The sequence below is a fragment of the Myodes glareolus genome, chromosome 9, assembly GCF_982192425.1.
Source record: "Myodes glareolus chromosome 9, mMyoGla1.1, whole genome shotgun sequence".
NCBI lineage: Eukaryota > Metazoa > Chordata > Mammalia > Rodentia > Cricetidae > Myodes > Myodes glareolus.
In genome coordinates, this window is record NC_142034.1 from 55,965,039 (window position 1) to 55,987,280 (window position 22,242).

Consider the following 22,242-nt stretch of genomic DNA (forward strand, 5'->3'; position numbering starts at 1 on the left):
CTGTTAGATCCTGTCCTCTCTATCCGGTTCCCAGATGGACCCAGCAAGATGGCTGTCTTCTGACTGTCTGTCCCAGGAGCTCTACCCATAGCTGAGAGATCCCAAGTCTTCCATGGACCTCTCTTCGCTCTGAGAGTAGACACCATGAGGCAGGATTCTCTTACTTGCTTCCAGACCTCCTAAAATCAAACCAGACTAGGCTTCTTTTTCTTTACATGGTACCCCCAGAAACAGTGAGGGAAACCGGAAGTGCTGACCATGTTCGAGCGATACAGATGCTTCACAGTGTGCCTCTAAGGGATCACAGAGAGCTCAGGATTGGGGACCAGTCTTTCACAGAAAATACCTAGTCTGGTGGTGGCTCATACCTTTAATCCCTGCACTTGGGAGGCAAAGGCAGGTGGATCTCTGTGAGTTCAAGGTCAGCCTGGTCTATATAGTGAGTTATGGGACAGCCAAAGCTGAACTACATAGTGAGACCCTATCTCAAAAACAAAAACAAATAGAAAGAAAGAAAGCACCTGGCTTGCGGATGGTGTTTTGCAGGTTATTTTTGCCAGCCCAGAGGTAGACATGTAAGTCTAGAATTCTGTTACCGATATAAAGAACACAGGCAAGTTTCTCAAAAGAACTGCTCCAGAGAGGAAGGATGAAGTGAAGCCAACTGCCTATTCATCCGTCTATCTGTAGAATGAATAATAAAAACCCAGAGACAGATATTAGGGTTCAATTCGAAAACCAGAAAAGCAAAGCAGTCAAACTGCTAGAGAAGTCTTACCTCTACCAAGACTGGGCGCCTACAGACTAGCCAGACAGCCTCTCTCTCCTCTCATGTTATATTCCCTCTAGTGCTGGGATTAAAGGTGCAAGACTCTCTAGTACTGGGATTAAAGGTGTAGACCACCACCGCCTGGATTTATTTCTCCATTGATCCTTTGTAGCCCAGGGTGGCCTTGAACTCACAGAGATCCATCTGACTCTGTCTCCCAAATCTTGGGATTAAAGTGTGTGTCACCATTGCCTGACCTAGTGGCTTTAGCTTTGCCTCTGGCCTTCAGTCAAGACTTATTTATCAAAATACAAATAATATACCACTACAACATCTTCCTTCCTTTCTTCTTTCCTACCTTCCTTCCTTCCTCCCTCCCTCCTTCACTCCCTCCTTCCCTCCTTCCTTCTTTTCTTCCTTCCCTCCCTCCAATCATCCAATCCCATGGTCCTGTGTGATAGGAGGACAGAGAAGGGGTTCTGGGTCCAACACCAGAGCTTCTAAGCAGGCCCATGGTCCAATGGCCTTCCTGTTTTCACTGACAGGCCAGAACCACATGAATTTTGGAGAGTCACAATATGCATTAACAATGCTTTCTGGACCTGGAATAATCTTAGTAGGTGTGCAGCTTAGTTTTTCAGGTGTTTGGGGAGCGAATCATACACCTATGTTTTCATAAACTCATCGAATAGCTGAGACTCAGTTCTCTGTGTTCAGAGCCCTAGGAAGAGTCCATAGGGTACAGATGAAGGTTCTTTTCACTAAAGTACTGAAGTCTATTTAAATGGAATTAAATTGTCTAATCAAAGCACAAAGATAAGTTTAAATTAATTCAGAGAAAGAATGCTGGAAAAGTACAGGACTATGCCTTTAGGATGAGGGCCAGGTAGCAAATCCTCTTGGTCCTATCCATCTACCTTCCTGTCTGCCTGCCCATTCATATATACCCATTCAATTAGCCACTCAATCCACCAACGCACCCCATCCTACATCCTTTCCGTTCATCTAGTTCATCCGCCAATCCATCTCACTCATGCATCCCATGGGTGCATCCATCAACCATTTCATCTGTTTCCCCATCTAACCCATCCATCTTCTCCATCCATCCATCTACTCACCAGTCAGTTAATCCACCCACCCATACCAATTCGTTATCCATCCATGCACCTCCTCTCTTGAGTGTTTGCTTTCTCTTAGCTGTACAATAAAAATGTAATCAAGGCTTCTGTGGACTCGCAGATCAAACCTTCTCCTTGTCCCCAGTGAAGCAACAAAGTTGATTAAGAACATTTGTCCCACTCAATCAATGTGAATTCTGATGTGTGTGCTCTTCCGTCTGACCATTTCCTCCGTTAAGGGAGGAGTCCCTTGGGCAGTGTGTACATCCCCTGCCTCTGTATCTCTCCCAGTTCATGCATGGACTAGCATGTAGCTAGTGTGTGTGTGTGTGTGTGTGTGTGTGTGTGTGTGTGTGTGTGTGTTGAATAGAGTTCCGCTGCAGGTGTCAAGGGGCTGGGTACATTCAAGTTGACTCGAGAGATGAATGAAAAAACTTAAAGTTGGAAGTTAAGGACTCAGAGGACGTTTGGGTGGGGGAGGCAAACAGGAGTTGGCTCTTGGTCCGCTTTCTCTTTCTGTCAGGTTCCTGGTTGGAGGGGTGGAGTTGGGGATTCCTTGCTCTTCTTACCCCTCCCTGCCTCTCCTAGGGAACTTGAGATACAGCCATGGGAGACAAATCTAGCTTATCTCAACATACTAGCTAGCAGGGACATAGCTGAGTCTCTACGAGAGACCAGGGGATCCCTAGATAAACTACCAAGTCTTACCAGTGGGGCAGGGCTCCTTGATCTGAGCCAGGCTGGTCCCCCAGGAGGGTCTCAGCTTCCCCCACCCCGTCTCTCCTGAGTTGACCTCTGTTCTCACAAGGCTGCCCTTTTCCTTCCCGCCGTGAAATCTGATGATGAAACTAATACCCAATATTCTTGCCTGGGAGAGAAGCAGGAGATAAACAGGAAGGCACGAGGGATTAGGGTGTCTCTCGGAGGCAAGGCCTGCGGTTGGTGGGAGTTGGGTGACACCTCTTTGTGGACCTGAGGGATCCAGATGTGAGCCACTTTGCCCAGTGCATTTTTCCATTTGTGTAGAGAAAATAAAACAAAGAGAAAAGAAAACAAGCTGTAAAATACTTTGCAGAAGTCCAAGCACGGGTAATTATCACTTGATGTTCCCTGACAGCCCAAGGAGGGGCAGGGGCTGCTTTTTGATGTTGGCCTCCGAGTTTTCTTTTGTATTAGCAGTTGTTTGGAAAGAACCTTTTGTTGGTGTGAGCTGTGCATGGAAGGAGATTCTAGCTTGAGCTTTCCCAAGGGGTAAAAAAGGCAGCCTCACACTCCCAGAGGACTGTTGGATGCTGAGCAGCTAGAGCCTTCTTTCCAGAGGGGACACGGGGGTGTGTCTGCTTCCACGAAGGACCAAAAGATGCTGTGATGAGAGCTTTCTGTGTGCAGAGGACACCGAAGGGGAGTGAGACCCTGGGGATCCTGGCAGATTCCTAGTCCTGGGCAGGGACCCCAGGTCTTGGGGGTTCTGTTCTTGCAGGAGTAATCCAAGCTCTGGTCTGTAGTTCTGTATGTAGGCTCAGCTGTTCTGTATGGTGATGCTGGTCATCTTCTCTGGAGCAGTCTAGCAGCAGGACGGCCTACCTGCTCCAGGCCAGGACTCTCCTCACTGACTTAGTGCTGGGCTGGCTGGTTGGTCACTGCATGTCTCTGAGTAAGTCCTGTCCCTTGTCTAGTTGAGTGAGTCCAAGGAGGCAGTGGCTGTGACAGTCCTCCGTGTAGAGGGTGGAGATGCAGCTTCTGTGTGCTCGGTTGAACTCATCACTTGAGGACACCTGCGCAGGGACACTTCAGTTCTTGGGAGTCAGGTTTGTCCTCGACTCCAAACCGGCTTCTGTCTGCTTTTGGACTTCAGGATAGGCGCTATCTTGACATCTCCATGAAAGCCGACCTTGTCAGCTGAGTGACTACAGGGCACATGATTTGGGGACTGACTCTTGGAAGAATGTTCAAGGAAGCTTATGACACCAGAGAACAAAATCAAAGTGGCAGTTGTAAAGAAATAAAATATTCACAAGTAAAAATAGCATCTGGATAAGAAACCAGTAAAAACATTTACAGTTTACATAGGAGAGAAGGCCAGTGTTTTAAGCCAGCCATAGAGGAAAATTGGGCCATGGCCTGAGCAGGCAGTGCATGCACAGAGACGGAAATGGAGACACAAGAAGATGTACCCCCCCCCTTCTGTAATCATAGACACCGGGTGGGTGTCATGTGTGGGTCTTTTCTCCAGACAGTTTGCAAACTTTTTTTTTTCAAATGCTGATACCAAATGTGCATTGTTATTCTTTTCAAGGGTGTGGTGAAATAAGAGCGGTCACTTTCTGCTAGTAAGAGGCAACGCCAGTTCAGCCTTCCTTGAGGGCAACTTGGCATTTTCGATCAAATGTTAAAAATATGGAAAATCAAAGCTTAACTCAGATTTCTGCCTTGAGGAATGCCTTGTCCATCAGGAGATGTGCATGTTCTAAGGTGGCTCCATGTTTAACCCTGAGCAACAGGGAACAGCCTGGCTGGCCAGCTTTGAGAGATTGCTTGCTCAGCGTGTCCATCTAAAGATCCACGGTGTTATATACTCTAAGAACCACGCAGTCTTTAAAGATCATATTGAGTCATTTTTGACACTAAAAATTGTTCATTCTGAAAAAGAGGCTTCAAAGCTGGATGCAGATAGGTATGACCTATATTTCTAGAAAATAAGAAATGGTCCCATGGCTGGGCCCAATAGAAAGCCGCTGTGGTCACAGTGGTTCATGGAAAAAGGAGTGAATGTTTCCCTTTTTGCTTTTGTTTTTAAGTGTATGGCTTTAAGCACTATAGTTTTTCTTAGTTATGATAAAAAGGTAATTAGATATAAATCTTTAAACTCACCAAGATAAGATATATAATAAAGTATTTTCTCTAATTTTGCACAATATTAATGGAATAGCCATTGTAATTGCAATTTTTACTTGAAAACTGTTTTGTTCTATGTAATTTTACTATGCTAAATATTATATGCTAAATATTTTTGATTAGACAGAAAAGGGGAAGTGCTGTGAGATAATCCTGTACGCTGTGACTATTTATTGCTGTCACTGATTAATAAAGAAGCTGCTTTGGCCTATAGCAAGGCAGAATAAGGCTAGGCAGGAAAGCCAAACTGAAAATACAGAAAGAAGGGTGGAGTCAGGGAGACATGAGCCAGCTGCCCAAGAAGCAAGATGCCAGAGGACTGGTAAAGCCACAGCCATGTGACAATACATAGATTGATAGAAATGGGTTAATTTAAATGTAAGAGCTAGTTATTAATAACCCTCAGTATAGGCCAAACATTCAGTAATTAAATAAGCTTTTGTATCTTTATTCGGGACCAGGTGGTTGAGACAAAAGAAAAACCCCGCCTCCATTCACACATCATTTCTTTAGAAATTCCATAGACGTGTGTAGAACACAGCCTAAAAACAGGACAGTGTGAATGTGATTAAAGTATGTATGCCATGCACATCTATGAAAATGTCATGACGATGCTTGTAATTTTGTATGATTGATATATATTTTTTTAAAAAAAATAGTAGGGTAAGATCAAGTGTGGTTGGCTTACAGCTGACAGTATTCTAGAATTGAAGCTGGGAGAAAGAAGCTGGGGGTGGGGGGCGTGATCCTAGTGTGAGGTAAAGAGACGAACCCTTTGGGGGACGTGCTGGGGGCCTCTGCCAAGCCAGAGCTAGAGGTGAACTTGGAAGTGACATTGAAGTTGCACCTCCTGGATGACAACACGGCTGCAGCCTTGAAGAAGGGCCGGCATAGGGGCTGGGAATACATGCTGGCCTTGGACGAGGAGGGATACCCCACACTTGGCATGGCTTAGAAATTGACCAGAGCTCAGAATAAATGAAACAGGAGTGAGTGAGCTGAGGCTGGGAGCAAGTAAGTCTGGCCTGTGAAAAGCCCCCAAGACTGTGCTAAATGATTTTGACTTCTTCCTTATGGATACCACCCTCAGGTTGGTGCTTAGAAAAATCCAGCTCTGGTCACAGTCGTCTCTACGAAATGACCCCAGCACTCCCTGAGGGCACAAAAATTCCATCATGGAATCCTTTCCGTAAAGTGTTTGCACATAGCCTACACACATCTTCCTATGTCTGTGTAAAATCCCTCATTAGAGCACATCTCTAGATATGTTATACTGCCCAGTAAAATGTAAATGTTATGTCAGTAAATACAATGTAATTTTTGGAAATTAATGGAAAGGAAAATAGTGCCTCTCTGTATAGATACAATTCTCCCCAAGTATTTTTGATCCACACGGTTGGTTGAATCTTGCAGATACAGGCTGACAGAGGCAGGATGGAGAGGAAGGGGCAGATGTGGGGGAGGTGCCTCTGGGTCCAAGTAGAGACCCCAGACTTGGAGCTGGACGTGAGGGTTCGCAGGGTCATGGGCAAAGAGGTAGTGTGAGAAGCAAGTCCGAAGGGCATCACGACAGGTGGGTGGCAGGGTGAGAGGTGCTCACTTCCCAGCTAGTGCACAGACCGGGGAAGTGGAAAGAAGTGGATTGGCGGGGAAAGGCTGTAGAGAAGAAAGCTAGGGTTTTCTGTAGTTTTGGATGGTGGGAAGGAGAGGGGGAGTTGGCTCCAGAGCCCTTGATGGCAGAGGAATGGGAGGAAGGAGGTGTAGGTGAGGGTAGAGGTGGAAGCCAGGGCATCTAGTATGGTCTGTTCCCACTGAGGGACTTAAACACATTTATTTCTCCCAGCTCTGGAGGTTACAAGTCCAAGATCCAAGATCATGGTGTGGACAGGACTTTAAGACATGAATTTCAGGAGGCCTCAGCCGGGGTGCTGTGAAGTGTGCAATCAGCGGCGAGGGAGCTAAGGAAAGGCTCCCAGAGTGTGTGACATTCCTGCACCTGGGATGGACCTCTCCCCAGGGTGTCCGTCTTCCTCTCCCCTTCCGCTGATGGCTTCTGTCTGTTTCCCCTGCAGCCTGCAACTGCAACCTCCATGCGCGGCGCTGCAGATTCAATATGGAGCTCTACAAGCTGTCAGGGCGCAAGAGCGGGGGCGTCTGCCTCAACTGCCGCCACAACACTGCAGGCCGACACTGCCACTACTGCAAGGAGGGCTTTTACCGCGACATGGGCAAGCCCATCACCCACCGGAAGGCTTGCAAAGGTAGGTGACCTTGGGGATCAGGGGGCAGGGACACTAGGCTCCTTCTCTTCCCCTTCTCCCTTTCTATTTCTCTTTCTTTTCCTTCCTTCCTTCCTTCCTTCCTTCCTTCCTTCCTTCCTTCCTTCCTTCCTTCCTTCCTTCCTTTCTCTCCTTCTCTCTTTCTTCTAAGCAGAGTAGACTAAGGTGTGTGTCCCCCCCCCCATTTCTGTCAAGGCCTTCCTGGTATTTGGAGGTGTAAGCCAAAACAACTGGGCAGTGGAGACACAGCTCAAAGAAGAAAGTAGAAGGTGCAATCCCTTCGAGGGTGCAGGGCTGGGCTCCAACACTTCCCCCTTTGCCTCCCTCCTTCTCAGCACAGGTGTGCTGCATACCAGAGGAAAGAGAGCCGTGTTCACCAGGCTTACAGTCGGGGACAAAGGACCCTCTTTTCCCAGCCCCTCACAGAGGCTCTTCTTTGGATGTGTGTGCACTGCCTCCCGTCCCACCCCCATCTCACACACAGACACACGCACACACAGTTGAGGCGAGGTTGGCAGTTTCAGGATGGGGTCTCAGAAGGAACCTTTAATCCATCTGTAAATAACTTTACTCTTCAGGACCCCCCCCCCAAAAAAAAGTAAAAGGAGACAGGCAACTATTTTTGTTCGCCGAAGCAAGCACTGATGTTTTAACTTTCTGCTGTTCGTTTTTCTCTCACCAACAAAACTGAAGCAAGCAATGGTCATATGACTCAGAGGGGCTGATGAAATGCCAGGGAGCTGAATGAGGTGGGAGGGGAAAGCATCCCCCCCCCCATTAGCTTTGGGGAATTCCAGGGACTAAGGATTTCTTGCTTCAGAGTTGGGGTCTGGAGCCAGAGCATGTCTGAGCATGGCTTCCCAAGATGTTTACATCCAAGGGCTCCTGGAAGTCAGTGGGCCTATAGGGACCCTGTCTCAGGAGGGTGCAAAGCCATGGTAGATATAGCTGGGGTGAGGAACTGCAGTGGACGACCCTTCCTGGATGCTGTCAGCCTCTGAATGAAGCAGAGGTGTTGTCTTCAGACGCCAGATGTTGGGCACCTATATGCAGACTGACTATAAAACTCGAGGTTACGGGGTTCCTTGTGTAAAGATGATAAAGAATTTCAGAACAACGATGGCAGAGCTTCAACCAGGTGTGTGCCCTCCTGAGCATGGAGCCACCTCTGCATGTACAGAATACTTCCCTGGTAAACAAACAGCAACAAAACCTGGCTTTGTCGACTCTTGCCTCTGAGAGAGAACTCCTGGATTCCACACATACAGATGAATAAGGTGTGTCTCAAGATGCAGACAGGTTCTCATGCCATGTCTGTGGCCATCGGCTACTTTTGCTGGTTGCCAAGAGAATTTGAGCATAAAGGTGGTGGGGGCTATTTCCAAGTCAGAGTGACCAAAGATTTGGGAGAGAATGCTCCAGGAGACTGAGAATGGGTGGGTGGCCCAGACAGTGAGGCCCAAGGAAGTTCTACACTGTCAGGAAGGTGTGAGCAGGGCAAAGCTAGAGAGATGGTTTAGAGTCTTCAGAGAACAGAGTTGAAGATACCCAACTCCTTTGCCTATATCCAAAGTGTCTGTTGTCTCTTTTGTAGAAGAAATGAAAGCCAGGATCTTGTAAACAATTGACTGACACAGATTTATTAGTCATTTGACCAAAAAGTTTAACCAGGGGCAACTACTTCAGCAGGCAGTCCTGTGCTCGAGAACAAGAAGACCCATGTTCTCCGAGAGGAAGGATGCTGGCTACTTCCCACCCTGCTGGTTTTCCCTATTGGGGCAGAGATGCTCATCTTTCTTTGCCAACTGGGGTACAGACAGATGAGGGTCTGCTGTTCTGTGACTTCAGATGCTGGGGCCAGCCTAAGTGGCTGTCTTCAGTTGCAGCCCTGTCCCCAGCATTGGTGGGAACCCGGAGATAACTTGGGAGATAGGGGAACTAAAGATAGACGCTGGGTTGGGAGATGTGTGCCTCTGAGTCTCTTGGTCAAACACCCACCTCTCTGCCACCGCTTGGGACCCTTCTGCCTGTCCTCTAGCGCCACGTGGCTTAAGCAGTGGTTGCTTGCAGGCAAGCTTGTTGGCTCCAATCTTGTGCTCTTTTGACAGCTTGCTCTCTGGGCATCCAGAATGTGGGTAACATTCTGTCCCTCACCCTAGCATCTAAGAGTACCCCTGGGGAGCCCCATCCTAGGCCCTCACAGGAAGACTCCACTTCTTTGCTTTACCCTAATTTCACAGAGGAATTGGGACAACTGGGCCTCAACTCCCAAGTTGGCTATAGAACGGCCATGGGGCCCTCTTTACCCCCTGACTTCTCAGGGCCTGGGAGGGGCCCGGGCAGGGGGCCGAGGCCACCCATACACTGCTGGTGATTGGCTGGCTCAAGACCTTATTCAGTGTCGAGCAGGGGTGGACCCAGACAAGAACAGCTTGGAGCAAGGGCATTTGATTCCAAGCATTACTCTGCAGTCTCCCCATTTGGGAAGTTTCATAGCAACAAATTTGTTGGGGTCTTTCTCCCCTCCCCTAGCTTAGGAGCTAACCGGGACTGGCAGGGTTGGTGCATACAAAGGGCCGTAGTAAACATGTCCAGGGAACAGGCCGCTGCACTCTCGGCTATTCAGGGCGATTTCACAGCGCTGGGCCAGCCTCATTATGGTGTGGGCTGTTGTCCTATACAAAGTCAGATGAGATGAATTTCTCCCCTTTCTCTGCGAAATGGTTTGTGAATGATACTCATCCTGGGATCTGTCAAAAGATAGGAGTTTTTGTTTACCATTTGACTTCTTTATGGACTGCGGAGGCACTTTCTTTCTATAGCCTGCAAAGAGGACGTCGCTATTTAACCATCTCAGCCATGCCTCCATTGATAACAATATTAATTTATCATTTTCCCGAACCATCTGTGATGGATAAAGACATTCCAGGAGGCTCCTGTGAACCGAATTGTGATGAGAATTAAGAAATTAACCACCACATCTAGCTTCCCCGTCACAAAGGGGCCCTCGTTCCATCTCACTGAGCAGCAGCCTGTTCTTCCCGCTCGTTGCCCTGCCCCCTTCACTTCTGCACTGAATGTGGCTGAAAGAAGGGCTGCTAAGGAGGTGCCCGGGCCTTCGGAAGATGCAATCATTAGCAGGGCAGGAACAGGAGACAGCAGGGCTCACTAGCTCTGCAGTGCATTCCTGATGCTCCCCTCACCCTGTCTGCCTTCCTGCAGCTCTGCCAAGGGTTGGGGGAGGGGGAGAAGTGAGCACCCCAGTCCAGCCCCCTCTGGCTTCTTGGGGCCACTGTGTGGAACTGTCCCAGTCCCACCTCTCTCCCCTCTCCCCCTCCCTGCCCTATCCCCAGTTGTCCCCAGTAAAAATTTCTTTCAAATTTTTTACTTTCCCTTCCTGGTATCATAAGTGTATTTTTCCTAACTTGTCATTCTTGGTTGTGTGTGAGAATTACCTGGGATGTTGCAAAATGCTGCTTACGTCCCACCCCAGAGATTCTGGCTTCATTAATGGGTTCAGAGGAGAGGTAGGCACCTGCCTTGGAAAAGCTCCCCAAGGCTGAGAGCTGCTGGTGTGGTGGGGGTTGGGGTGTAAGAAATAAAGATGGCAGGTTGCTGCTGGGGTGGGTTCCAGAAAGTCTCCAGGGGTGGAGACCAAGCCCTACAGTTGACTCCTCTGAGGGGAGAGATTACTCATTGATGAATTGAAATATTTTAAAGACTGTTTTTATGAAAATTTGGAGTGGGCGTTTAAAATTCTTTTCCTTCGAAATCTTCCTGGGTGAGGCAGGGGGCGTCATTTGTGTGCGCCAGTGTTCAGATTTAAGTCCCTCCCACACCTCTCTTCCTGACGCTCTGGCCATTTCCACTCACCCCATAAAAGCCTCCGGTGTATACCCTTCCACTTTTGGGGTCCCTTGTGACAGGTCTGTCTTCTGTCATAATTTGGGCGGTTCGGGAAGAGGGATGTTTACCCGAGGCAAGAAGGTAGCAGCGGCTGTTCATCGCAGCTTCAGCGTTGAACACAGAGAGCCCCATCTCCGGAATGGCCTCCTGTTTGCAGGGAGAGGAAGCCAGGAGAGAAGATGCCAAAAGCTTACCTCAGTGTGGCCCCGCTGCCATAGCTTTGCTGTGCTCTCTTGGGGGCGGGGAGGAGTCAAAGCTGCAGCTTCAGGAATGGCTCCTATATACAGTTTACAGCGCATTAGGCTCATCTCATGGCACCTTAAATCTCCGTCATTTACATGTGGATATGAAGAGAATGTGGCATTACCTTCAGGGTTCTGGCCTAACATTCCATTTTCCACCTGCCATTCTTCAGGAGGCCAAACTCTTCCCTCTCCCTGATGCAACAGGGGTCATTTTGTTTTGTCTGTATGTGTGTCTGTGTGCGGGTGTTGGATCCTGGAGTTATAGACAGTTCTGAGCTTCCATGTGCCAGGAATTGAACCCAGGTCCTCCGGAAGGGCAGTCAGTGCTCTTAACCACTGGACCATCTCTCCAACCCCCAACAGGGGTCATTCTTTATAGCAGTGTATTTGTGATTAGGAAAAGTCAAGAAATAAGATAGGGTGATTTCATTCAGAAGTCTTTACAAATGACAAGTGTCCTTGGTCCTGTGGCACACCCTCACCACTGTGGGGAAACAGCACTCCTCAGCCAAGCACTGGAGCAAGCTTCCTGGGAATCGTTGCTAGCTCTGCCTTCTTGGGTGTACCCCTCTGGTCTGTGCTCACTCCTGGACTTCACATGGACATTCCAGGGGTCCCCAGTGCTTGAATAGAAAGAACCCTGATCTTTGAGTTCCCTAAGTTCATGGTGCTTCTGGGCATGGAAGGCAGGATGTTGAGGATATCTGACTTGGGAAACAGTCTCTCCTTGGGGCTTCTGCTGCAGGACACCGGTAAACCTAGCGTACAGGCTCCTGGTCAGGGCTCAGGTTTCACTTCTGGGTGAGGCATGCTTCACAGCCTCGGTTTTCTTATCTGGAGATGGGCAGAATGATTTCCCCTCCCTCTGAGAGTCGTGGTATGGATTAAATGCAGTGCTCTGCGCTGGCACATACGTGCCCTCTGCAAACGCTACCCGCCATGATTATTTGTATAGCTCATGGAAAACAGAGGCACCGGAGCCCACGCAGTCGTTAGTGGGCACACAGAACAGGGGCCACACCTCAGCCCACGCAGTCGTTAGTGGGCACACAGAACAGGGGGCACACCTCAGCCCACGCAGTCGTTAGTGGGCACACAGAACAGGGGGCACACCTCAGTCCACGCAGTCATTAGTGGGCACACAGAACAGGGGCCACGCCTCGCTTAGTCCTCCTGCTGTTTGTTTCCTGTGGTTATTTGTTTGTCTTGGTGACCCAGTGGGTTTCATTAGGGCTGCTTATAGGGCCCAGGATGAGGGATATTTACAGGACCCTGGGTCCTTACCAGTGGCTATACCACTGAAGAAAATCTTTCTCCCTTCCCCAATGACCATTCATTTTTTATAGCTACTCACGAAGGGGTGAGCCTTGTGAGTCCCTCCCCCTTGCTACTTAGGAAGAGGGTGTTCAGGGGCCCTTCTTCTCCCAGTGATGGGATGTTAGCAGGCCTCGTCTTGGAATTTGAGCTGTTAATGACTGCTGTGAAATCAAAAGTGCAATAGCAATGCCACGTTCCAAAGACAGGGTTCTATCTCACTGTGCTCCGTCCTCCAGCTCATGGATTCTTTCTGCCCCATCTGTGATGGTGATCCCTGAGTCATGGAAAGGGTGGTAGAGAAATCCCATTCATGTCTGAGAATGTAACAGTCCTTACTCTCAGCTCTTAGACCAGATACGAGTCTCTGCAGCTCTTCCTACCAACTGCAAAAAAGGTTTTCTCTGACCAAAGCTGACTGACTCGTGGGTATAGATAGAATTACTTACGTGGTAACTTGACGGGCACGTCCTGTCCATTTAGACTTACTTAGCTCTTATGTAGCACTTGGTAACCGGCGTCACTCAAAGGACTCAGCGCCTGTTAGATTCTGTGGCTGATTCCACAGGACAGGGGCCTAGGGGTTTGCCCCAGTACTGCCATACACTGTCCATAAAGGATTTACATGCTTTAGAAGCAGAAATGATGAATGAGTCGAGTGGTGGAGATGTGCCCAGCAGCTGCTTGTGGAGGCTCAGCGCAAAGGGGAGGGGGGGACAGTTGTATACAGCCAAAAATGGTTCCGAAAGCGCCACTCACAAGACTAGGCTGCATCGAAGGGCTGCCTCCCCATCCCACTGCACCTGTGCTAGGTCAGGTGCTTAGGCGGGACCAAGTTCTCAGGTCCTTCCCAGTCCAAGCCCATGTGTACAACTTGCAGCAACTGTGGCACTCTGGGAACACGCTAAGGACATGGGTCTTTCCTCCTCAACTGTAGAACAGGTGCAGGGAGACTACAGTTCACTAGATCACAGCGGCTCACATAATCCAGTTTAGAATTATGGGCTCCCCTCCCCCTGCACTTCCTGCTGTCTACACCTTGATCTGAAGTGTCAGAGGAAAGGCAAGGCCATGCAACCTAAAACTTTTATTCTTCCTTGCCTTGTTAGCAACTGTTGTGGGAGAGGAAGACCTGGCTTGGAGGAGGTTGACACAGACAGCTGAAGTGAAGGCTGGGGATTATCTGTGGATATCCACAGTCAGCTCCCCATGCCCCATTAGCACCCGGAGAGTGTGGCTTTTGCGTTTGTCGTAACCCAGGGTGTGAAGGATTGGCATTCCCTCTCTGCCTCATTCTTCCCTCCAGATGCACAGGACAGATGAAATGATCTCTCCCCAGAGGAGAAGGCAGCAGATTGGGCCCTGACTCACGTTGCTGTCTGACAGTGAGATCATTTGTCCGTTGAGTCTACAAGTGTTTGTCGAGGGCCTGGCTGTTCTGTGGGACTTCCTACTGGTGGGAGGTCGGCAAGAATGGAAAAGAGTAAAAGAAGCTAATTATGGAATGAGGCGAGGTCCGTGGGAGAAATGAAGAACTGGAAGAGAACGTCACCAAGAAGTCCCTGAGGATGGGACATTTGAGAGGAGACCTGGGATGTGAGGAGAAAGCACCATGTCATGAAACGACAGAGGGCTTGGGAGGCGCTTGGTCTGAAGGGAAGGAAGAGAGTGCAGGGCAGGGCCGTCTTGCTGGCACCTAGAGAGGAGGCAGGTCCTGTCCCCAAAGTATGAGAGGCCATTGTAAGACCAAGGGCAAGAGTCACGAGCGCTCTGCTTGCATTTACAGAAGCTCCTTCTAAAAGATAAGCCACAGTGGAGGGACAGCACTCACGTGGTCCACAGTGGAGAGACAGCACTCACGTGGTCCAGATCCCACCGTGGATGCCATTCCAGGGTGGACGGAACTCTCAAAAAGCTCAATAACAAGAAGGCAAATGATCCAATTAAAAACGGGCAAAATATTTGAACAGACACTTTCTCAAGGATGGACAGATGGCACATAAACTCAAGAAACATTAGCTGACGTTGGGGAAATGCAAATTAAAATCACAATGAGATCCCTCTCATTGAAAATAAAAAAATATTAGCCACTTAACAATTCCATATGCTTGGCCAGGACAAGGGCCTGCTGGTGGGAATAGAGTACACTGTTGGTGGGAGTTCCATGTGGCATAGCTGCTCGGGAAAATAGCCCAGCACGTCCCTGCCAAGTGACACCCGTATCTGTCATAACATTAGGATCCTGCTCACAGGTATTTCTCCACAAGAAATGAAAATGTAAGTCCAAAAGAAAAAAAAAACCAACCCAAAAAACAAAACAAAACAAAATCTTTAGTGTTCTTATTTGTTATTGTCCCAAACTAGAGACAAAACCTGAGGGCGTGTCAGTGTCTGCGTGGACAAAGTGGACAGATGCCCACTGAAGAAGACGGCCCAGCATTAGTGAAAAACGAACTGATTCTTGTGCCGCCACAGACAAACTGCAAATGCATGGTTAAGTGAGAAAGGCTGGGCTCACCAGGGGGCCTGCTGGCAATCCCATTTGCCCAAGCTGTAGACATCGTAAATACCGTCTAATTCCGGGATAAGACATTTTGCAAAAGGTGAAACTAGAAGGAGCGGAGGCTGACTGTGGAGGAAGGAATTCCTGAGCGAGCACGGTGATCAGAGGAACCTGCATCTGTGATAAAAGTCTGTGGACGTGTACAACCAAAAGGAATGAATTTACCCTGTGCAAATTACAGCAGCGATGGAGAAGACTCCTTCCTTAGAGCTGTAGTTTGGGTGTGTCTGCCCAGAGGTTCAGTGTGGGAAGCTTGATCCCCGGCGTAGCAATGTTAGGAGGAGTGGAACTTTTTTGTTTTGTTTTTATTTTTCAAGATAAGGCTTCTCTGTATAGCCCTGGCCTGGATTTCCTTTTAGACTAGGCTGGACTTGAATTCAGAGCCACCATCCACCATCTCCTGGCCTGGAGGTGTGGCACTTTTAATAGGTGGGGCCCTCGGACTGGAGAACTGGCTCAGTGGTTAAGAGCTCTTGTCGCTCTCCTAGAGGATTTGTTTCCAGCGCCTACAGCAGGCAGTTTGCAACTGCCTGTAACTCCATTTTCAGGGGACATGACCTCCTTTGGCTTCTGCAGGCACCTGCATGCATATAGTGCACATACACATAAATAAATAAATAAAAACAATTATTTTTTTAAAAAAAGAGGTGGGGCCTATTAAAAGATGATCATGTTAGCAGCAGGGCCATCCTCCTGGGAGAGGATTAATGTCGGTCTCATGTGACTTTGCTTCTTGTGGCAGTGGAGAGTGAGGGCTACACAGCTCAGCCCTGGGTTCAGTTCAGCACTAACAAACTGGGAAACACGGGGTAAACCTGGCTTTCTTGGTTTCTCTGGCTCCTTGTCTGTACATAAAGCTGTTCCCCTTCCTTCCTCTCCACCATGCTGTGGTCTAACCAAGTGTTCCTTTACCTGGAAGCCAAAACAGATGGGGCCACCAATCTTCGACTTTTAGTCTTTAAAACAAAGACTTGGATATACCTTTTCTTTTTTCTTTCCTCTTCATTCTTTCTGTGCTTTCTGAAACAACGTTGACCTCAGGCTCCTGACTTTCCTGTCACAGCTTCCTAAATTCTGGCGCTAAATGTGTGTGCTTTCAGGGTGTTTAACAGCAACCGAGAATGGACTAAGAACTTAGGACCCTGTTCCAGGGTCTTTTTGATCCTGTCTCCTTGGCAGCTCTGGAATCATTACGAGCTACCTCTAACCTGTTCTTGCCATTCAGTCCCCATCCCTGGTTTGTGCTCTGCTCGGCTCCTGTCCTGCTTTCACATTAGGCTCCATCCATTGCAGATGCCCAGGCAACCTTGGCTGTCTCTTGCCTGTTTCTTCTCTTGGTTTCTCCACAACCTTCTTTGGGGGCCCGGGAGAGCCCCTAGGAAAAAGGTGCCTTGTCTGGGGTCTAGCGCAGGTACACTAGCTTGGAGTGCCAGAAAAAAGCACGGTGCACCTGCTGACTCAGACAGCAGATAGTTAATCCCTGCTGATTCTGGAGGCTGGAAATTCAAGGTCAAGGTACCAGCTGGACAGATTCTTTCTGCGGGCCAGGAGGGAGGGATCTGCTGCAGGCCTTTCTCCTGGGCTTGCAGATGGTGCCCTTTATCCTGTGTGCTCACATGGCCTTTCCTCTGTAGCCATCTTGTGCCTCATCCCCATTTTGGGGAAGGACATCGGTCATTGATTAAAACCTACCCCAATGACCTATTTTTACCTAATTGCCTCTAAAGAATCCATATGTCACATGTAGGAATAGGACTTCGGGGTATGCGTCCTGGGGGCCTGACATGTGAGTCCATCCTTCACATGAGGCCAAGGCAGTAAGTTTTCAGGGCTCCTGAAAGCCTAGAGGACAGCCAGATGGCATCTAGATTGAGGGCTGAGGCTCTGCTTGTTCTGTCTCCGGTTTCAAAGGGACCAGTGCTGAACCACACCGTTCCTACGAGCCTGTGTTCTAGATTGCTGCCTCTTGCAGGTCCCACTTGATCTCAGTCCCTGGAGCCAGGGTGCTCAGGAAAAGTAGCCACATTTCCCATAGGAGCCCCGGAAGGTTTCCATCTGGCCCTGTGAGCTGCTGGAAGGGTCAGACCTCTGTTTATGCTCACACAGTTGGAAGGTAAGGGTCATACCTGGGTGTAGGAAGCCAGTGGTAAGCACCAGCCACCTCCAGGCCCGCTATACCAGAGTTTCTAGAAGCCCCTCCATTGATAAGGTCCAGGCACAGTACTAGTGAGTGTTTGAGCAAGGCACCCTGCAACACAAGCCCCTTCCTGTGCCCTGACCCAGGACACTGTGGTGAACAGCAGCCATGGGGTTAAAGTTCACACTCTGGACTCATGGAGACAAAACTTTTAGAGGAGTATAGACCTCTGTCCTTAGAGAGAAGCCACCTGCAATCCAGGGAGAGGGAGGCACAAATTCAGTGGCAGTGACAGGCCAGGGTCCTCTGTCATCTGTCCGAAACCACTCGGTTCTCTTGAACAGTCTGTCCCTGACTGGTGATCCAGCACAAACACAGCCTGGGTTCTCTGCAGCCAGCCACACTCGTGGGAAACCTGACCCTGCCATGTTCTCAGGGACCTGCACTTCCTTCTGGCCTCACATTCTCTCTTCATGGAAAAACCTCTGGTAGCCTGTTTCCCATGGGCAGGTGCTGCCTGCCCCGTGCAGCTTGGTGACCTGTATGGATTGTCTTCCCTCTAAGAGTCATGGCTGGCTTCCAGGAAAAGGGAAGTCACCAGGAGGGCTTCCTGTGGCAGAGGGTATTCCAGCCTGGGCCCTGTTCTCAGCGTTAGGGAAGCTCTCTGGTGATCCCCTCGATGGAGCCCCTACAACGTAAAAGGCCCCCGCTTGCCTCATTCACCACTTAATTATCCTGCTGTGAGCTGGCCAGTGTGGGTGCATATGTATTATGTGTGTATGCTCCCATGAGCGTGTCCATGTGTCTGTGGTTTACAGGCTAAGGGACTACAGCAGGAGCCTCTGGCTTTCTCTTCCTAGGGCTGGGCCCTGCCTGAGGCTTCCCTGGCTCCCACTCTCTTTGACAAAGGCTGTCGGGATTCTGTTTTTCACACTTGTATTATCCAGGGCTCTCCAGAGGAACAGAACTTATAGAATGGATGTACACTCCAGAATCCCGAACAAGTAGGCTCTAATGCTGGTGAGGAATGGACTTGCCGGTGAGAGTGGGGCCAAGTCGGCAAAGAGAGAGCTGGCTTCCTTTCTCTGTGTCCTTTGAATAAACTGCCACCACAAGGGGTGTGGCCCAGATTAAAGGTGGATCTTCCCACCTCAAAGAACTGGATTAGAAGAGGGCCTTCCCACTTTAAATAATTTAATAAGAAAAGAACAATCCCTCACAAGTGTGCCCAGCCGCTTGGATTTTAGTTAATCCCAGGTGTAGTCAGCAGACAGCTAAGAATAGCTAGCTAAGAATAGCTAGCCGTCACACCACTGTAGGGGACCTTACCACAAGGGCACTGCCCTGCATTGGCTTTTCTTATCACACTGAACACCCACCTTCTTTGCTCAGAAGGTGTGATTTGAGCCACCCTACTTCCCGTGTCGATGGGGAAAGGCTTTACTGGGGGCCCTTCGCCTGGGAATTGGCCCAGTGAACAAGTGCTGGGTGGGGCTCCATCCGGGTTGCATTTGGCTTCAAGTAACAGCAGACCTACCTCACAGTGATTGCAACAGAGCAGAGTTAATTTCCCCATGGAAGAAACAGACATAGAGAGGGGGTCCTGAGGGTGATGGGTCTGCTCTTCTCTCTCCTCAGGGCTGCGGATCCTTCCTATGTCTCCTTTCTGTTGTGGCTCCTCACCAGCCTGTTCCCTTGTCCTTCCGCAGCCATACTGTTTCCATAGGGTTGTTGTGGGGACTGAGTGGATGTTGCTGTGTCTATGGGAGTCTTGATGAGTACACCTCTGCTGGAAGATGCTCTGTTGGTGGCATGATGCAGCCTGGTGATGGTCACAGTGGCCTGGATGTGACCTTTTAAAGACTTCCATGCATAGATAATGACTTGTTAGTATGGAAGTGTGCTACATACTGCTGCCCCAGTTAGACCAGAGGCATGGGTTTGTCTTCCTATGGAATCTTGGGAGAAAGATTTGGAAAGCCAGCAGCAAGCATTAGCTTACATCTCTTCTAAGGATGAACCGTTAGGATGAGCTGACCATACAGAATACATGCTAAGAATGGCTCTCCTCTGCTGCAGCAGACTTCTTCCGGTCCCCACCCTTCCCAGCAGTGGGCCAGCTAAGACAGCTGAGGTCACCAGCTTTGCAGAGCTTAACGCATAGTTTTCAGTGCTCCTCCACCCCTGGAGTTTGCGCTGGATGGGCTCCTGCCAAGACGAAGACACTTTGGGCCAGAGCTGGTGCCTAGGTGTGACATGGTTTGGAATCTTCAGTGACCAAATGACCTTTTGCAACCTTCTAAGGATCCAGGAGTTACTGGCACACGGTTGTATTCTACTGGCATCTAAGGTATGACTTTAAGGATTGCCAGTGTGCTTGCAGAGCAGGCCAAGAGAGGTCAGCTGACACAAGAACCTGGTGTCCCCACATGACAATGCCCAAACCCACACCCGTGGCTCAGGACTGTGAGATCCTGTGCTGTGGCCCTCAACTTTCACATGGCCAACCGTGCGCCTGTATCACTCACCTTTCCTGCTGCAGGGCAAGGTCAAATCCCTTCCTCACGGTCATCCTTCCCACAGGCCATCAGGATTAGATCATCCTTTCTTACTGCTAACTTTAAAAAAGGGTGCAGACTTGAGTTCAGGGTACACTGATGAAGACGGCATCTCAGCAGAGGCATTTCCCCAGCTACAATGGCATCTTCGTTACTTGTCTCCTGGCAGTGACGGAAGCAGTTTGAGGGAAGACAGGCTAAGTTTGGCTCACAACCTCAGAGGGCTTTCGTCCAGGATGACAGAGGTGACAGCTCCATGCATGGCACGCTTGAGCTTGAGAAGCCTGTTTATGTGGGACGAGCTGGGGGGGGGGAGTAGCAGAGAAGGCTGGAGCCGGGCAGATAGAGCCACCAGAGGCCCACCCCTGCTGACCTACTTTCACCAGAATTGCACCACAAGCCACACTCCAAATGCTCTAAACATGGGGGAGCTACGAGGAACATTTCAGAGTCAAGTCTAAGAAAGGAGCAAGGTGGGAACGGTCCGGTCCGGTGCTTCTCAGGGATCCTGTGTCATGGGAGCCAGCAAGCCGCTGGCCCACCAGGCCCCTTCAGTCCTCCATCCTGTCAAACCCAGGCCCTTCCTCATCCTAGTGCTTCCAGAAGTGGTTTGTGGTTTTTTTTTGTTTTTTTTTTTTTTTGCGTGTCCTGACACCACTGGCACCAACATCTGCTCACATTGTTCTCCTTCCTGCGCGCTATGGACAAGCTGGCTCTAAGGCACACATTTCTCCCCCATCTCCCGGATGCTCCTCACTGCACTCCCAGGCTGGAGGCCTAGGGAGAGGAGAGGCTGCCTGTTTTAGGGCCCATTGAGGAGGGAATTTTTACATTAGCTCTTTTGGAATCTCAGTTCTCATTTATTTTCCTAGATATTTTTGTCCTCTTTGGGGACAGAAACACAACAGCATATGGCATGAATTGAGATGGCTGCAGAATGCATTACTGGCTCACACTGCCCTCCTGGGCTCCTGCAGCAGGGACAGGCACAACATGGCCTCCTTTACCCCCATCCCTTCACCAGCGAGGCCACTGCTCGGGCACAGGTGGGCAGAACCTTGGGGACCTCCGCCTGCCAGTGTGTGTGGGGGGTTGATATTTTTAAAGCCTTGTGGTGGTGGCAGAGATCTCCCCTCAAAGTTCTGGCTGCATCATTGCTGGAACACTGTGGGAGAGCTTCCAAATGCAGTTGGATGTGGGGCCACCCAACGGCTCACTCTTCAAAACCAGGAGGGGTGGGGTCATAAGGTTCACACAGTGACCTCTGACCTGAAAACAGTTGGCCTTGCTTCATTCCCAGCTTGATTGTTCTATTCTTGGGAGGGTCCTGGGTGGTTCGTCAGTTCACCAGTTATCCATTTAGCTAGGGTTTTTAAAGATAAAGCATTGTTGTGACCCAGAAGTCTGTGTTCTGGGTATCTGGCTGCTGAGCAAGTAGGGGTAGCATCCTAGGTGCCTCCTTCTTTGCCTCCCTCCGGCCAGCATCCCTGAACTTCATCAGCTAAAGACACTACTCCACCCAGGGAATCCACAGAGAAATCTGGGGGAGAAGTCAGTACCTCTACCCTCCAGCATCCCCTACCTCCATCCCTTGACATCGTATTTGAGTACCAGCCCTCTTCCTGGGCTCTGAAGGTGTTCCCCGGCTCCCCTCTCCTGTTTCTCAAGCAATCCTTTGAAGTAGGTCCATTTTGATTTTGGTTTCCCATTTCTTGGTAGGTAGGCAGTCCACCTCAGAACTTGTGGAACATGTGTGGGCTTGGTTAGGCCCACCTGTCCATCGTTTTCCATTCTTTTTCTCTGGGGTAGGGTCATGGGACACCCTTGGGCGGGAAAGGGCACTAACTGCCTCTCTGACCCTTCTGTCTTGTGTTCTTCGCAGCCTGTGATTGCCACCCTGTGGGTGCTGCTGGCAAGACCTGCAATCAAACCACTGGCCAGTGTCCCTGCAAGGACGGCGTGACAGGCATCACTTGCAACCGCTGTGCCAAAGGCTACCAGCAGAGCCGCTCCCCCATCGCCCCCTGCATCAGTATGTGTATTTCCTTTTCCCCTCTGCTTGGGTGGGGGACCCTGTGGGGGCTGGTTGCTGATGTCCAGTGGGTTTAGCCGTCATCAGTGGGCATCTCTTCATTCACCGGTGCTCAGTGAGATCCTCTGAGAGACTCCAGGCCTGTAAGTTCCTTCAGAAGTGGCTATGTACATTAGAGCCAACCTGTCCATAGCCCTCGGTACTGACAAACACAGAGTCACCGGCTCCAGGGGGCAGCAAGACTCCAGTATGGGCCCCACTCCTACATGGCATTTTGACCCCAGACCCTGTGGGGATAGGGGCCTGCCACAGCTGCAGATTCAGAAGAGAGCAGAAGTTATCCAGGTTCTTGTTCATGCCCCCTGTGGTCCCTATGAAGGATTAATAGATCACTGGAGTGGGGGTCCCAGAGAAGCATTTCAGGGA

At 49.7% G+C, this 22,242-nt stretch overlaps 1 protein-coding gene across 1 annotated transcript in view; it reads left to right on the forward strand.

Moving 5' to 3' along the window:
* Ntn1 (netrin 1) overlaps window positions 1-22,242 on the forward strand; it is a 178,839-nt gene that overhangs the window by 111,023 nt on the left and 45,574 nt on the right. The window contains exons 3-4 of the mRNA XM_085695120.2: window positions 6,855-7,043; window positions 21,667-21,816. Of these exons, the coding sequence (XP_085551246.1) occupies window positions 6,855-7,043; window positions 21,667-21,816 (339 nt within the window). The remainder of the gene's footprint in view (window positions 1-6,854; window positions 7,044-21,666; window positions 21,817-22,242) is intronic.